General features: G+C 32.3%; 1 protein-coding gene and 1 pseudogene across 6 annotated transcripts in view; one reads left to right on the top strand and one right to left on the bottom strand.

Annotated features, from left to right (window-relative positions):
• The window catches only part of LOC105774915 (major pollen allergen Bet v 1-F/I), a 98,798-nt gene extending 91,363 nt beyond the window's left edge, over positions 1-7,435 (bottom strand). For 3 of the 6 annotated variants that reach the window (XM_052621985.1, XM_052621987.1, XM_052621986.1), the window contains exons 1-2: positions 7,118-7,431; positions 6,951-7,031 (exon numbers count right to left, since the gene is read on the bottom strand). In XM_052621985.1, the coding sequence (XP_052477945.1) occupies positions 6,951-7,031; positions 7,118-7,298 (262 nt within the window). In that variant the 5' untranslated portion in view covers positions 7,299-7,431. Of the gene's footprint in view, positions 1-6,950; positions 7,032-7,117 lie in introns of all 6 variants that reach the window. The other 3 variants (XM_052621984.1, XM_052621988.1, XM_052621989.1) reach the window with 2 other exon arrangements.
• Positions 1-12,884, top strand: part of LOC128032010 (major pollen allergen Bet v 1-A-like) — a 30,900-nt pseudogene that overhangs the window by 10,896 nt on the left and 7,120 nt on the right.

Here is a 12,884-nt window from a genome sequence, read left to right as displayed (position 1 = left end):
TTTGTATTTTCGACACCACCCCTTCTCTATTTCGCATGCTGACCCGTTTTGTCTTTGAATTCTTACTTTTTGTCCCCAAATTTCCTTTTTCATTCAATTTAGTCCCTACAAGATAAAAAAAACCATAAACAACCCAAATTAGTAGGATCGTACTCAAAATATATATGTAATTAACTCATAAAAGTATGTCAATTTAGAGTTTTATCAGAGGATTTTATGCTTTCATTCAACTTAGCCCTTAAATTCTTGAATGTTTTGTTAAGAAATTTTCTTAATTTTTGCATGAGAGTTATCTTTTCTAAATCTAGAGTTTTTATTGATTCTATTTTGTGATAATTAGTAGATTTTTATGCCTTTTGTATTTATACTTTAATGCAAGAGATAATCAAGCATGATAAGTTGTTTTTTAGAAAAATTCATTTTAGTTTTTCTCCTTGAACTTAATTCTTATGTTGAATTATAAATTTAAAATTTTTACATAAAAACCATATTTTTTTGAGCTTTTGAGCCTTTAGAGCATCCATCCTTATATTCTCATGTTATTTTTGGTTTTGAGTGTGTCATTAAGACCAGTTATTCTAGAACTTGCCTTTCTTATGCATGTTAAGGACACATTAATGATTTGATATGTTGAGATGATAGAGACACTTATTATTGGGCTAACCTTTAAAAAACTTACCCACTTTATTGCCCACTAGTAAACCCTAATCACTTTTTATTCATTTATCACCCACTCGTTTTAACCCTTAAAATCCCATTAATCTTTGAATTACCCTTTTCCTGTTTTCCTTTAGTCGAGATTAGATTTTGGTAAGTTTCCTAACCATGTTCGATCATTCATATTCCTAATTTAATTAAAAAATAAAGAAATGAAAAAACTTTGGGCTACCTTGTTTAATTGTGAGATCACTTTTCATGTTATAGCCATATTATCTTATTTGTTGAGCTTAAATCATCACTATTATATTTTTTATAAAGCCTTACTTCAATTTTTTGTATATTATTCCTGTCAATTCTTTTCATTTCAACATCTTTTTCTTTTGGTTTGGTATCTCATCAATTCAATTCTTGACTGTAATCACCTTGTATATCCTTCCATGCCCTTAACCCTTCCATTCCAACCCTTATTAAGACTTTTTGATCTTTGTGTCTTCTCATATTTGTAGTCGTGAAGATCAAATTCTTAAGCAAGCTTATGGTAATAACATTTCTCGTTTGACTATGGATTGCATATTAATTAGCCTTTAAACACAAGCCTTATTTGATTGTAAGCTTACAAGTCAGTTTTAATATTAATAGTGTTACAATGAAACATCGAAGTATTCCAAGGATCGAACCCAAAAGAAGAGGCGATTCAAAAATAAGTAGCATACACAATAGAGTCTAAGTGGTTACTAATATGATTTTGTGGTACGACAATCCATAATAAATTATTTTGCAAGAAAATTAAATATTCTACCCTATGGACAAAATTGCAAGAACTGTAAAGTATAGAGACTATCCAGCAAATAACCAATGGAGGTTGGTTGAATTCGATGTTGTTCACCAAATTTCAGACTCGAGGACATGAATTGCTTAAATTACTAAATGGCTCCATTTTATCTTCTAATCTCAATTTTAACGACTTAGACGAATTAGGTTTGACTTATCTTTCGACCTCACCGGTTAATCCAGGACTAACGGACGGTTTTGCGACAAGATTACCTTCTGATCTCACTTTATCTTAATATTCCCTTATGGGAGTCACTACCTAAGTTCTTAGTTCTATTCAATTTAGTCCAATTTGTTACGATTTAGTCATTTGTCCAAAGCGTTTAGTTTACCCACACCTTTATCAACCAACCTCCTTAATGGTTTAGCTACACATGCTCAAAGTGAAGAAAAGAAACATAGAAATGGAAAATAAGGCAGCCATGAAATTAAAGCTTGAGAAAAATATAAAAATTGAGATTTTTATGCAAGAAGACTTAAATAACATGAAACCAAAAGCATTTTACAGAGAAATATAAGGCAAGAAACATAAAAAGAACAAGCTTTGAGAAATTTAAAGTAAAATAAACTGAAATACATGAACCTAAAGCTTAGAGAGTCATGAAAGTAAAGTACATGGACTAGAAATATAAATAAACCTTAGCTATAGTGTTAACCAACCTAACTAGCATAAGGATCAACAAGAACAAGAAGTAAATGCTGAAAATTAAACTCTAATCTAAGGTAGAAGAAGAGAAAAATAAAAACCTAGAAATAGTGTATAAAAAACTTAAGAAAACCTGGAGAAAACTAAACCTAAACTAAGCTAATGTGTATCTCTTTCCTCCTCAAAAATTTTTGGCTATTTTGATGTGTATTTAGATGAATTTTTAGTGCAAAAAAGGCCCATACACGGGCCTTGTGTGATTTGTGGGATAGGTAGACAAAAATTGCCCTTTTTGTCCAAGTTTGTCCCTCTGACGGAGGTGATATCGCATTACCTAGGAAAGGATATTGCCATATCTCGAGTAGTGTTGAAACTTGGGATCTTCCTTGGGAGGTGGATATCGCGATACCTAAAGGGATATCAGGATGCCACTGAAGGTAGTCCTTGGTCTTCTATACTTTCGGAGGTGTCACGATCCCAAGGGTTGGATATTGGGATACCTTGCCCTAGGTGTCGTTCTCTTTCATTTTTTACCTCTAACACGTTCCTTAGCACTCAAACACATGTTACGCCTCCAAATGTCACTAGCGGCCAATTTAGGTAAAAAAATAGACAAAATTGAGACATCTTCACTTATTATCCGAAAATATGAAAATACCAAAAAACTATGATAAAACTCTATTTTGCTCAAGAAAAAGCTCCTTATGTAAGTTGGAAAACCCTCACACTAAAGTCTTTGTCTATCCTCAAGCAAACACACAAAACATGCAAAAAGGCGACCCTTGGACTACATTAGGTAATTAAGTTATATAGTTGTACAACAACAAATTTGCACAAGAATTACTTCACATGAAATTTAAGAATGATATCTAGCTAATTTACTTACTCCTAATAGAAACATTATTAGTTCAATAGTTAAAGTGTCAATAAAGGTAAAGGCAATGTAAATGAAAATATGTATAAATCTTATCCGTCAATATAGATTATACGGATCGCTCATAGATATTTAAAAAGAACTATTCATGCTCATTCTAACAAGTGCAAGCTATATACAAATTAATCTGTCGGTGACTTATTCGAGTCATAAAGGTCTTTTAGGCTTGTAACATTCTGAGGCTGAGGTTGGAACGGATTCAAAGGAAGTTCATCTTAAAACAATTCAAGCATTGTGAATAGTATAACACACAACATTGTTCCCAATTCCTCCTTACATCTCACCGCCTTATTTCTCCTTCTCTCACCTTCCTTATTTCTCTAAAATATGGAAGAGACTAGTCGATATTAGCTCATTTTGTGAACTAAGATTTTCGACTATTTTAAGCTCCTTTCTTTTTCTTGTTTTGAGCATTTTTATACTATTTTGCTCTTTTCCCTCACAATGCTTTTGATTCTCACTTTCATTTTTTTCAATTTTTTCTTTTTTTAAGCACTATTTCTAGCAAGAATCAATTACTAGCTAAGTAGACCCCTCGTCACTAACCACTCGAGTACATTTTTGTGAGAAACCTCCATAATGTTCCTACCTTACCCTCGATGTCCATGGCAAGATGTCCATTCAATAATGTGTTACAAAGTTCAATAACTATGAAGGGTTGAGTTTCAAACTCAATTTTGATTCAAGGTTTCAAACATAGAGGTTCATTAAGAAGGGTAATGTAAAGCTCAAATTCGGGAGCTAGGGATAATGTAATGTTTAAGGTTGGTCCTTTAGGCTCAAGGCTATACAAACAATGCCTAAGGTCTTTCTCGGATTAGTCACCTAGAACTCATCTATTAAGCATGCATCTATTTAAACGAATAGTTAGCAATTTGAATCATTTATCTACAAGGATCCATATCTTTTATTCATCGTACGATACACTTTATACATTTTCATTTCGGTTGTTCCCTCAAATCTCTAATACCTATTAACCAAGTGAACTAGTTAATGTACAATTAAGAGCAAGAAATTATTTAGTATCATTCAAAATTTACAAGTTTGGCAATCTTATATACGCATTTGATATGTAAAACGACTAACTTATTACTTAATATTAATCCAAGTACCATGCAATAAAAAAAACTAAAAACAAAGAAGAAAAATATCTTGATTTTTGAAAAATTAAAATCGAAAACAGAAAATATTTTTGGGATTTTTTTGAAATTTGTTTGCAAAATGAATAAAAGTAAAATAAAAAAAATAAACACACATAAAAACTTATGTGCCTTCCCCCCCACACTCAGACTATACATTGTCCTCAATGTGTACAAAATAAAGGTTAGGAGGTTACCAGACTTCCCTAGAATGGAGCATCAGACTAGCTTGGGCGTTCGCCTCTCGTTGAAGCTCTATATGTTGTGTGGTCTGTCAGGGTAACTCACTACACATAAGAAAAAAAAAACAACACTAACAAGCAAACAATAATAATATAAAAAATAAAATCCAAAGGTGTTTAATAATTTACATGCCGCACTAAAAATAAATAAAATACAAAGACATGTAACTAATCTAAGTCATCCTTGGACTCCTCAGTCGGTCCTGCGATTCGTTTCCCTTTTCCACTCACAGTGGGTTTTGACGGTTGCATTTAAGATAAATCTGTAGGACCTCGAAAGACGGGTGCCCCTCTTCGTTGCTTTATGGATACAAAGTCACTCTCAAAGTTTCCCTGATAGGAGAAGAAAAAGTCATCTTCCGTGGCCTCGTCATCTATTTCTTTCTCGTCCTCCTCTTATTGCTCGGTCGCGTCTTTCTTAGTCTCAGACGAGTCACTCAAGTAATCGGGCCATTCTATACTTTTTCCCCCTAGGCTCTTCACAAACATGTCCATCCCTATTTTCATGGACTGTAGGAGTAATATTTTGTATCGTACGCCGGCCTAGCCTACACTCTCATTTTGTAGGCTCATAAGTCTTTTTCACCTTTGCCTTCGTGGATTTCTTTGGGGGAGCTAGAGGCATCTCCATTTTTTGTTTGCGCCGCTGATTCCATTATTGTATTTGTTTTCTCTGAAGCTCCCGAAATTGGTGCATGGGGTTGTCTCCAATAATACTTGTGGTAGGATTATGAAATTTCTCTATTGTCCCCATCACCATTCCAACACGGTGGCACAAATCGATAATCAAGTAAGGAAAATATATTCGAACGTTGATGCCGGATATATATTTTTGGATCTCTTTATTAACCCACTTCCTGAGGCTGATTCGTTTTCCTTGCAAGATACAATATAATAAGGCTGCTCAAAAAACATTAACAGTATTAATGTTGAGTAATGGTGATATGCGAGTGCAAATAAATTTCATCCACATTTTAGCTATGGGAAACATTATAGCTTGATTAAAAGATAGGGGGTAATTATTGTACCCCTCTCTTTTCCATTCTCCTCCCCTCAGTTAAAAACAATAAAACGACAAAAAGGCTTCAGCCTCTTTCAACTTAAATTTATCAGGAACATACTCCGATGATGGAAGTGGTTCGGGTAGAGACTTAGCTCATTTTTTCATTCTTGGAGGCATGGTTATCAATTTTTACACAAGGTAACTATAATGCAAAATGGAATTTAAATTTTTTTTCTAATTTTATTATTATTATGAGTTAACCTTGCCTATAATAGCCCCAATTTGTTTGTCAAGGTTTTGCGTACTATAGAGAGATAGTTGTTATTCACCTATAATAGGATGTTGTTATAGGGAGATAATTGTTATAAACCTAGCACAGATTCATATCATGAATTTCCATCATCAAATGAAGAAAGCAAGAATTATGTTAAAAAAGAAACTAGGAATCAAACCAACAAATTAAAAGATAAGTTTATAAATTATTGCTTTCTTCTATTTTACACTCTTTCACATGACTAATTATGTTCATAAATCTAACAAGTTCAATTTATCAATATGAGTTATCCAATTAAATTAATTAATTTACCATGATTTATTAAATTCAAATATTTAATTTATAAGTTTATTATGTTACAAATTCATAATATAATATTTAATTAGGGAACTTAATAGTTTATTTAATTGATATCTTTAATTCCAATCGTTGAAGAATTATCTAGACAGCCTTTTCTCCACGTGCATTCCAGATGTCTGGTGTAGTATACATCATGCCAAATTATCATTCCTCCCACATCATGTCCGGTGTCATCTACTCGTGCTGCCATCAACCACATTAACATTACTAACGATCAAACCAGTCAACTAATGATTTTCACGACCTGTAATGTAAATATTATACATAGTGACATAATTAATTCTATTTGTAGATTGTGGGGTATACGTCAAAATTGAAAACATATGGCTACACTATGATTACACTGTAGTAGTTTTATGCTTTCTTTTGAACTTAAAATAAAATTCAATTATCTAAAAACAAACTTTGTTGAGATTGAGAATTTGCAAACACAAAGAATATATGAAAGAAAATTTGTAGTCTTTGCGAAATATAAATGAGGTAAAACCCAATTATTTTTGTAAGCTTATATGTTTATTTTATTTCATTAAATATATCAAACATAATACAATTCAAACTCTTTGAGTATAATAAAAATAAAGATGATCAAATCCTGAAGACCACCAGTCTTATTAATATAACAATGGAAAGACAAATTAATATCTTAGTTGCAAGCATCAGTGTTAGCCAAGAGGTAAGCTTCAATAGCCTTGTAAACTACCTCACTCCTTTGAATGAGAGCCTTGATTTCATCTTCAGTGATTACATAGTCGCCAATGGTGTAAAATTTGATCGAGCTCTTGCAAACACTTCCTCCACTTGCATCAGCCACAAATTGGTTCTCATAGCTAATTTTCTCAAGCTTGTCCCCGAGAGGTCCACCTTCGATCAAACTGTAACTGTATGACAAATTGCTTTCATCATGTCCGCCAATCATGTGCTTCATATATTGGAATGGAAGACCTAAGGAAATAAAATACTTGTTATCCGACATACTCGTATCAAGCACATACAAAAAAAAAAAAGTGAAAATTAAAGAAGTAACTAACCTTCAACAAAATTGATCTTTACAATACTTCCTGGCTTACCATCACCTTCGAGCTCAACACTCTTAATTGCATGAGGGGCAGCCTTGGGGTAAACCTTGGCACCTTCAAGAACAAAGGCTTTGAAAAGCCTGGTCGGGGCGACTGGGGAGGTTACCTCAAATTCATAAGTTACAACACCCATAATTCTAAAACTATTTCAAGTCTTTTCTTTGAGCTGAAAGAAGAGAAGAAGAAATGGATGAGTGAGTGAGTGTTTTGATGTGTGGGAAGCTAGAAAACTGGTATATTATTTATAGACTGAACTTGAAGATTAAGAACTTGATTATTTCAATTTTGATTGGATTTATATATATATATATATATATATATATATATATATATGTTATTAGTCAAAAGAGCATCCCAGATATGTCTAAGGAAATTTCCAATTTATGACTTTATTTATATATATATATATATATAGAAAGGAAAATGCTCATATAAGTATTAACTGTTATAGAAATTGATGAAAAGTAGTAAGTTGGCTGATCCAGGATGCTGAACATGAAGCATCGACTAGTCCTATAATTCTATCCAAATTTAGTATTAATAATTTACTTCATTTAAAATCATATTGAGAAATAATAATTCAAATTCACTGCTCTAGAACGTCAAAAACAATTCAATATATAAACCTCGATCCAATTTCTTGTTTGAAAAATAATGATTTGGTAACCCTTATTTTAAATTAACTTCATTGCAATTTTCACAAAATCGAATCCATAAAATCAGAATTCTTTGTGTGAATACAAATATGAACAAAACAATACATAATAGACCGTCTATTTGGTGTTATTCCTTTTCTAGAAGGAAACTGAAGGTATTGTATGGAACAAAATATTAGAATTTTATATTTCAACATACTTTATATATGTATATTCAATTTAAAAAAACCTTTCTAGATAAGTCCAAGTCTTCCTAAGGGTGTTCAATTTCATTTGGCTTGCCTTGTTAACATACTTATCCTCATAGTATGCCATGTGTTATCTTTCCATTGCTCTTGCCAACCACACTAGCATCTGTTAACAATCAAATCGATTAATGTTTGTTTTTATAATTCAAATTCAACACTTAATTAAATTGAGCTATCCAAACACCTCAGCACCTTCCAATTTTAAAGGAAAATAATTAAATCCTCGTCAATTTCGGCGTTATTCTTCTCACGTTCAGTTTTGAATTAACTCCACAACTTGTTGTCTTCTTCAAATTGAGGTAATGTCTTGACTTATTATGACTAGATTAAGGTTTTGTTTTTCTAATTCGCAATTTAATCAAGTGTGTTGAGTGTTTTAAGATTTAAAGCTTTTAATCAAATTTTGGTTCAATAATTGTGAAATCCAAAATAATGAGTAAACCTACTATTTTTTATTGATTTCTAATCTATTTTGAACTAAATAGAAGACATTTGAACTCAATTTGATAGATCCGTATCCAATTTTAATGAATTTTGAGTTCCCTTTTATGTGTTCATACAAGCTTAATTTTTAGAAATTTTAAATTCATGAGATTAGATAAAATTAAAGGTTTATATTTGTAATACTAGGATAAAATTAAAGGTTTAGGAACAAAAATCGGTTAGGAAACCTCATATTTCGGCAAAATGAGTTAATTTTTGGCTTGAAAATGGTGGATCTCGTGTTTCTTGGATATGCTTTGGTTTTTAAGTCAATTATAACTCATTTTGATCTAATTAGAAGGTATTTGATCTTAATTGAACAAATTCGTAAGGAATTAAAGCAAATTGAATGTTGTTCCCCATTTAAAAGATCACATAAGCTTGATTTTTTGGGAAAAATTAGATCGGTGAAATTGGATGAAATTGATGGTTTGGATTTGTAATTAGATTATATTTAGGATGCATGAAGTTTAAATCTAAGCTTAGAAGTGAGATTTGAGTGGTTAAACACCTATTTTTGCAAAACTAGTTAAGTTTTTGATATAGAGGTTAAGAGGTTTTTATCTACGATTTTTGAATGATTTAATGTTATTTTTGCTATTAGTAATATCTTGGTAATGTTTTTGATGTGTATGAAAAGTACCAATTCATTTGGGAGCCTCCACAAGCATGGATATAAGCAAATTAAAACTTACTTGAGCATGGTAGTTGAAGCAATGGTTAATAAGGTGAGTGGCCTGATATACTGCATTTAAACCCCAGTATGCAGGATAATGTAACATATGCAAAAACCCTGCTTAATTAATATGCGAACCTTGATTTCTCCTGGAGCAAGCCATTGCAATTTTGTTTGAGTGTAGGGTATGCATGTTGTGCGATTTTAATGAGCCAAATGCATGAATTTGAAACGTGCATGTAGTTATAGGAATAAAATAGGCAGGCCGTAGCTGTAAACCATGTACTTAACGTGATAAGTGTGTGCGAATTGTGCATTTAATTATTGTGTGTGTGTGTGTGTGAGCATAATATCAAATGCGAGCTAATGTACTAAAAAGATATGTGTATATATGCAATATATATATGCATGGGTTATGTTATATATATAATATATATGCGTGGGTCTTGATTATATATATCATATATAAGCATATATGGGTCATGTTTTATATAATATATACGTATATGGGTTTTGTAATGCCTGTGATCTAATAAAAAATATAACGTAAACTCTTATAACATGTGAATTTTATTGATAATGTACATATATGCATGCACGAACCAATATGTGAATTATGAGCTCTATGATAATGCAAGCTCTGATTAGTGCAAAATTATATTAGTGTGAAATGCTAGGTGCGAGCTCAACTATAGTGCGAGCCAATTATATTTTTGTAATGTGGTATATTGTGAACCAAGTTAACTTGGTGAATTATATCATTATGGTGAACTGTGTTAATTTTGTAATATGTATTAATATGGTAAACTATATTAATTTTCCAAACTGTGTATTGTAAGATTTTGATTTGTATTATATGTAAGCTAAGCTATTACTTGGCCTATACTAAATAAAATATGCGAACAATGATTTATGTGAGCTATGTCATGAATGATATGTGAACTGTGTTATGTGTGCAATATATGTTGCATGAAAGTTATATTATTTGTGAATTTTGAATTGTAAATTGTGTTATAATGTGCGAGCTCATCTTAATTGCGAGCTCTATTATACTGAATATTGTGAATTTGTTAAAGAGATATTTTGGTATTGTGACCTTATGGAACCATTTGATTAAGTTGGCATGTCATAGGATAGTGAGTAATCACCTTCTCATTATTGTGATGGGTATTGTGCTTGGATATAGCTTTGGAGAGATAAGGGAATGTTGAGCATAGTTCCATTCAACGGAAATAGCACAAGGCTTTATGAGTCGAGAGTGTTGGAGAGTGTAAGTATTTGTACTACACTTATATCAGAGAAAGCATAGGGCTCTGAGTCCAAAAGTGAGGTGTTATAAGGAGATCTGTTTATCCAATATGTGGCGATAAAGTCCACTTATAGGCAATGATAGAGTCCCCTATATGTTTCATAATTACAAAATTGTCAATTTATCATTATTTGAAATATATGAGTTATTATAGAGTATGAACTGTTATTTTGCATGAAATATTATGTGGAATGTAACTATTATGTGTTCTGAACTGTTAATTGGAATGAACTATTATTTCATATGAACAGATGTTTTATGCGAATTGATAATTTATTTGATCTGCCAATTTTATGCGAATTACTTATTATATGTGCACTACTTATTTTATGAGAACTATTGTGTCGTGTGAGTTACTATTTTGTGTAGACTTTAATAATATGTGTATCGTTATCATATGTCACCCTTTAACCCAACTGATGTGTTTATTTGTAGTATGTTGAGCACTCACTGAGCTTTCTTAAGTTCACCCACTCTTTTATATCATTGCAGTGATTTAGCTTGTGAATAGGTAGGGAAGTGAGCCATCCAACTGATCCATAACAAGGCTATACCTTGGTATGTTGATGTGTTCCCAAATCCAATTGAGGAAGGCAGTGTGGGACCAAATTATGGGATTTAGAATTAGAGCTAGTTGTAATTGTTGGGTTGTAATTGGACGTTATGGACTATTTAATTGGTTTGATTTGGAACTTTTATCACTGCTTTAGATAGATGATTGAATGGTAGATTGTGAATGCTTGATGAATAGTATGAGTAATTGTTCGACTAACTTGTAAGTGTAGGTTGAAGAGCCACTAGTTATCGAGGTAAGTCTTATATGTTTTACGTGTGATTTGGAAATTAATCATGAGCTTAGTTTGCAAGGAAATGTAAAATTGGACAAGTTATGTAAAAAGTAGGTGGGTTGTGAACTAATTAAATGATGATGATTTTATGAAGAGACGCATGATGTTTTAATGAATCTTCCTAGACAAGATTTATACATATTACTCTACTATACTATTTTCAACCTTGTGAAATGGTGTGTTCCAACATTTTAATATATTACGATTTAAATCTAATTTTTTTTAAATAAAACGACTTCTAAAATCTTTACAAACATAACCTTTTAAATACGATATCACCAGCATGAATGTTCAATTGAAGCTTTTAGATTATTTGCTTGTTAATAATTCAATTTACAAATTACATTGATAATATGATGATCAGCGTAGTGAAGCGAAAGCATGACATTAGGACTTTACATATTTAAATGAATAAATCTCTGAGGTGTGATTTGCTATGTTTTGACAAAGAGTCAATTCGGTGGCTAATGTAACGTTTGAAATTCGGGTCAAACTGTCTCGGTCGAGTTTGGGGTGCCAAAGAATATATCCAATGTGTGGGGAGACTAGATAATTTGGTGTACCTCGTGAGGGTACTCCGATTAGGGGTAGGGAGGAGAATTCCATGAAAATAAATAATATAATGTTGCTAGGGTTGTGCTTTATGCTTATGCATTCTCTTTTTGTTTCCAAATTGTTGCTAATTGAAAATAATGTTCCACTGATTAACAGGTGGTAGTCTTCAGCTTTTGTCGTGTCTTTTGTTCTTCCTCCTTATGCAAACCTCTTGTTTTCAAAACCTAGTTAATTGATAATCTCCCAATTTTTGTGGATAGCCTGTGTGCAGACTTGCCTTTGCAACAAATGGTTTGAATGCATACCTGCCATTTTTAATAGATGGTTTGTAAGAATTGAAGTGGTGTTTTCTTTTTAAATGTATAGTCGTAAAGAGTCTTCATATCCTTTTGCCTTATCCCAAAAATCTTCATTCTTAACTTAGTTGTGCGCAAGGCTGGGAAAAATCTATTGAGAAAAAAATGGGAAAGATCAACCTAAGTTGTCATAGATCCAGGAGGTAGATAAAATAACCATTCCCTAGCAAAGTCTGGTAGGGAAAAAGGGAAACCACGTAATTTGATTTGATCCTCAGTTACGCCCTTAGCTTTCATACTAAGACAAATCATATGAAACTCTTTCAGATATTTGTGTGGATTTTCATTTTGCAATCCACGAAAAGTCAGCAGCAATTGGATTAATCTTAACTTAAGTTCAAAATTAGTATCCATAGTAGGATACGCAATGGATAATGGTTGTTGATCTGTAGGAGCCTCGGCCATTTGCCGAAAAGTTTGAGCCATAGGTTGTTGTGTCAGATTCGGGTTTACATTAACCTTAGCGTTAGACACTTCTTCTTGTGGGTTGACTCCTATTCTTTTCGTTCTCCAGTGTTTGAGTAAGGTTTTCGTTAACCCCAGACTCAACTCCGTCGTCTGCTTCTATTTTTGGTGGTGGGTTACTCT

This window comes from Gossypium raimondii, chromosome 10, assembly GCF_025698545.1.
Source record: "Gossypium raimondii isolate GPD5lz chromosome 10, ASM2569854v1, whole genome shotgun sequence".
Classification (NCBI taxonomy): domain Eukaryota; kingdom Viridiplantae; phylum Streptophyta; class Magnoliopsida; order Malvales; family Malvaceae; genus Gossypium; species Gossypium raimondii.
The sequence above is the reverse complement of the archived record's forward strand: the minus strand, read 5'-3'. Positions and strand labels throughout refer to the sequence as shown.